The sequence below is a fragment of the Abrus precatorius genome, unplaced genomic scaffold (assembly GCF_003935025.1).
Source record: "Abrus precatorius isolate BTA unplaced genomic scaffold, Abrus_2018 Scaffold5, whole genome shotgun sequence".
NCBI lineage: Eukaryota > Viridiplantae > Streptophyta > Magnoliopsida > Fabales > Fabaceae > Abrus > Abrus precatorius.
In genome coordinates this window covers 18,411,062-18,415,881 of record NW_020874395.1, presented here as the reverse complement: position 1 = coordinate 18,415,881, position 4,820 = coordinate 18,411,062, and the positions used below count along the sequence as shown (strand labels likewise).

Sequence of the window (4,820 nt, the reverse complement as noted above, 5' to 3'; positions counted from 1 at the left end):
TATGACGATAACATTATTCCTTGTCATATCTTTGAGTTTGTATAATTTGAAGTTTCAAAATGTTGTTATAAAAATAATGTCTTAACTGGTATTTTATTGTAAAACTTTACTAAAATTTTATATAATTTATATTTAATTTATCAATTAGTTTCCTAATTTTTATTTATTTTATGAATAAATGTTATTGGAGTGGTCATGCATACAATGACTCAAGGTAAGGTTAATACCATAACACTTCAATTATAAGACATAAGGTATAAACAATTATTTTAAAGTTATTATTAATTGAAAAATATTTTAATTTTAGTTAAATCATTTATAAAGGAAATAAAGTAGAAGTAACACTATGGGATGATTATATTATATTGCACTATTTGAAGAAATAATAAAAGATAATGTGTCTAAGGATTCAAAAATTAATGTTGAAATATTCACATCCACTATTGTGAAAGAATTTCAAGATAATTGTATTATCCTATATTTAAAATATTTTATTTAATAAATTATATATATATGGTTCATATTTAATTATAAAAAATATGAATGTATGTATTATAGGTAATATTTCTATTTCTACATTAAGTTCAACAAAAATTTATGTCAAACATACCAGAGGTTATTCATTTTATAGATTCATTAAAGTAATGAAATTATTTAAAATTTTCTATTACGGTAATTATTAATAATTCTTTACTTTTCCTCTTAACGAAATTTTCTTATTATTACTTTAATGTAGGAATTTTAATGATGTGCATATTGCTGACAATGTTAATAATACAAGATCTACGGTTCTTTCAAAGTTAGAAAATTTTAAAAACATATATTAAATTTTCACTAAGGCAAAATCAAAGAGTGATATAGTAAATATTATTTCTCTTATATTTTTTTTTCTTATTTTATTTTTAAATTAATTTTCAAAAAGATGTAATTGATTGTATTGCAACTGTGGATGATATATTACTTAAAAATTGTTAGTATTATATTTTTTGCCCTCACTGCAATAAAAAGTTTCTTTCATAACTACAAATTGACTAAACCCTCATTTTGGTCCCCAAGAGAGTTTGCATCTTGCATTTTAGTTCCTAAGAAATTTAAGTGTCATGTTAGTCTCTGACTTTCATCTCCGTCGGTTTAACGCTCCTAATTTTGTAATATTAATTATTGTTAATTATATAAATCTAAATGTGTATATATATATATATATGTGTGTGTGTGTGTGTGTGTGTGTGTGTGTGTGTGTGTATGCATGACTGGTTGGGCTGAAAATGGGCTAAATGCCTAAGTGCAGGGCGTGATACTGGCTGTTCTTGCTGTAGCGAGAGGGCCTTGGGAGGAAGGACCATAACTGTCACCTTCTCGCTGTAACGAGAGACGTCTCACTGTAGCGAGAAAGCGACAATTTGGGGTGTATTTCTGGGTGCAGTCTCGCTGTAGCGAGATTCTGCAGAAACCAGAGTGTAATTTTGTTTGAGATTTTTGCTATGGCGATAGAGGGCGTCGCTGCAGCGAGAGGTGTCTCGCTGTAGCGAGAGTGTCGCGACCAGGAAAGGATTTAAAAGGAGTTAGGGTTTGGGAAGGGTTATTTCTCCTTCTCCCTTCGAATTCCCTTCGATCCTCTCATTCCCAATCCCTTTTCTACCGATTAAACTATTTCCAAAGGCATTTGCAGGCTTGATTGAAGGTTGAATCCGCGTGAAGAACACTTGGAGGTGAGTTTTAATGGTTAGGGTTTCGTTTCTCATCCCCTTTTCTCTGTTTCTAGGTTTCCTTGGATTCTTATGGAGTTCTTCTATGTGTTTTAGGCCGAAATCTGTGTAGGGAGCACGTCTTAGTTTAGGGATGATCAGCACCAAACTCAGTTAAGGGACCGATAGACTGCTATATGACTTAGATTTTATTTTGAAATTGTTGTAATTGAACTAGTCTCGTAGCAGTTATTTGATATTAATTTGTGACCCTTCACTTATTTCAAAATCTTTTATGAAAATTTGGTTATCCGATTTGCGCAATTATTATTCAATTGAAATTAAATTTAAGGTATTACAATATTGGTATCAGAGCAGTTCATCCAAACCAGACTAGGGTATTGGACTAAAGTGTCCAAGATAAGTGTTGATTATTTTGTCTGCCTAAATTATAATGTATAAATTGATCTAATGTGCTGGAATGTAATTGCTGACTTGTTGTAGCTAGGTTGAATATGTCTGGTATTGGTAAAGGTAGAGGAGCTAGAGGCACCAATGACCTCATGGAACGCATGGCTCAGATTCTAGAAGCCATGGTGCATAATCAAGGTGGAAAGTTGGTTAAGTATCAAGGGTTGTCTGCCTTCACTAGGCATGATCCTCCAAGGTTTGAGGGTGGATTCAATCCCGAAGGAGCCCAAAGATGGGTGGCTGATGTGGAGAAGATCTTCAATGCTATAGGGTGCCGTAAGGAGAACAAGGTTGCTTATGCCACCTATTTGCTGTGTGGGGAGGCTGAGGACTGGTGGAGGTTTGCCAGACAGACCTTGCCACAAGAAGATGGTTATATTCAGTGGGAAATGTTCAAGACCATCTTCTTAGGGAACTACTTTCCTCGGGACCTAAGGAAGCAGAAAGCTAGGGAGTTCCTTGAACTGAAACAAGGAAACATAACTGTAGGAGAGTATGCTGCTAAGTTCCAAGAGTTGATGAAGTACTGGCCTCATTATCAGCATGATGATGGAGAGGAGAATTTGTGTGCTCAGTTTAAGCATGGATTGAGGCCATACATCCGAGCTGCAGTCAGTGTATTTCAACTGACGGACTTGCCCACTCTAGTGAGTAAGAGCAGAATCTTTGAAGCCAACTCAAGGGGGAAGACAGTGGACCCTAGGGGAGTTGGTCCAATAAGGCAAGATAGGAGACCCCCTAGGTTCTCAAGGGGACTGTATTCGGGTTCAAATAGCTCTCAGTCTCGAGGGAGTTCATCTCAAGAGAAGAGCAGTGGGAGTGGTTCAGGATCAAGTTCTTCCAGAGGGTCGCTCAAGTGCTTCAAGTGTGGAGGGCCACACATGGTGAGCGACTGCCCACAGCTAAGGATAACTTGTAGCAATTGTGGGAAGTCAGGGCACGTTGCCAACGAGTGCTGGACCGCCAAGAGGGGAGGCAGTACAAGTACAGCTCAGAGGCCAGAATCAAGATACAGGGCAGAAGCTGAGCATTCCTGGTAGAGTCTTTGCTATGAATGGTAGGGCAGAGGCTTCGCAATATGAGGTAAATGTATAATTAAAGACAGATTATTTGATGTGTTATTTGACTCGGGTGCTTCGCACTCCTTTGTATCTGTGTACTGTGTGAAGAGCCTGAATTTGTATGTGATAGAATTGCCGTGTAATGTTGTGGTGACTACCCCTACGAGTAAGCCGGTTGTGATGTCATGGGTGTGTTTGGGTTGTGCAATGATGATACACGGTAGGGAGTTTGAGGTGGACTTAATTTATTTACCTCTTTCTCAACTGGATGTAATCTTGGAAATGGATTGTCTTGCTGCCAACCATGTGCTGCTGGACTGTAGGGAGAAGACTTTGATCTTCAGTGAGACAATGACAGAGGTTCTAAGGCTTATGAGCCAGGGAGCGTGGAAAAACATGGTGAATGCCAAGGCCTTTATGATAATGTTTTCAATGGAGGCTGAAAGCGTTGTGGAGTCAAAGTATATTCCGGTGGTAAGGGATTTCTTGGAGGTTTTTCCCAAGGATATTTATGGGCTACCGCCTGAGAGGGAGATAGAGTTTGCTATCGACCTCATTCCGGGAGCAAGCCCAATTTCTGTGGTGCCTTATAGGATGTCACTGGTGGAATTGCCAGAGGTTAAGAAGCAAGTAGAAGACCTATTGCAGAAACGGTTTGTGAGACCGAGTGTGTTACCGTGAGGAGCACCAGTGCTCTTGGTTAAAAAGAAAGATGGAAGCATGAGGATGTGTGTAGATTATTGGCAGCTGAACAAGGTAAGAGTCAAGAACAAGTATCCACTTCTGATGATCGATGATTTGATGGACCAATTAAGAGGAGCAACAGTGTTCTCAAAGATTGACTTGAGGTCGGGGTACCATCAAATTCGAGTGAAGGATGCCGATATACCTAAAACAGCGTTCAGGACGCGGTATGATCACTACAAGTACTTGGTGATGCTGTTTGGGGTGATCAATGCGCCTGCGGTGTTCATGGACTATATGAACAGGATCTTCCATGAGTTTTTGGATAAGTTTGTGGTTGTGTTCATTGATGACATCCTATATATTCAAAGACTCAGGAGGAACATGCCGAGCACTTGAGGATTGTCCTGCAAATTCTGAGGGAGAGACAGTTGTATGCAAAAATCTCCAAGTGTGAATTCTGGTTGTCAGAAATTCAGTTTCTGGGGCATGTGGTATCGAAGGAAGGAATCATGGTAGACCTTGCAAAAGTGGAAGCAGTGGCTGAGTGGCTGAGGCCGTCGAATGTGACAAAGGTGCGCAGTTTCCTCGGATTGGTGGGTTATTATAGGAAATTCATTGAGGGGTTTTCTAAGATAGCGTTGCCCTTAACGAAGTTGACTCGCAAGGGAAAGGAATTCAAAGGGACCAAGCGGTGTGAATCTAGTTGTTGGAGCTGAAGATAAGGCTGACTTCGGCGCCGATGTTAGCGCTGCCTAACCCGGAGTGGGAGTTTGATGTGTATTGTGTGATGCATCCGGGCAAGGACTTAGTTGTGTTTTGATGGAAGACGGACGAGTGGTCACCTATGTCTCAAGGCAGTTGCTCCCACATGAAGTCAACTATTTGACTCACGATCTGGAATTGGCCGCGGTGGTTT

At 39.3% G+C, this 4,820-nt stretch overlaps 2 protein-coding genes across 2 annotated transcripts; both read left to right on the top strand.

Moving 5' to 3' along the window:
• The first annotated feature begins 2,200 nt into the window (after nucleotides 1-2,200).
• LOC113866856 lies at nucleotides 2,201-3,196 on the top strand. The gene has a single exon (XM_027501655.1). It carries the CDS (start codon nucleotides 2,201-2,203, stop codon nucleotides 3,194-3,196), a length of 996 nt encoding a protein of 331 aa, XP_027357456.1.
• Nucleotides 3,197-3,206: 10 nt separating this feature from the next.
• On the top strand, nucleotides 3,207-3,898 carry LOC113866855. Its single transcript, XM_027501653.1, has 2 exons — nucleotides 3,207-3,239; nucleotides 3,326-3,898. Exons 1-2 carry the CDS (start codon nucleotides 3,207-3,209, stop codon nucleotides 3,896-3,898), a joined length of 606 nt encoding a protein of 201 aa, XP_027357454.1.
• The last annotated feature ends 922 nt before the right edge of the window (nucleotides 3,899-4,820 follow it).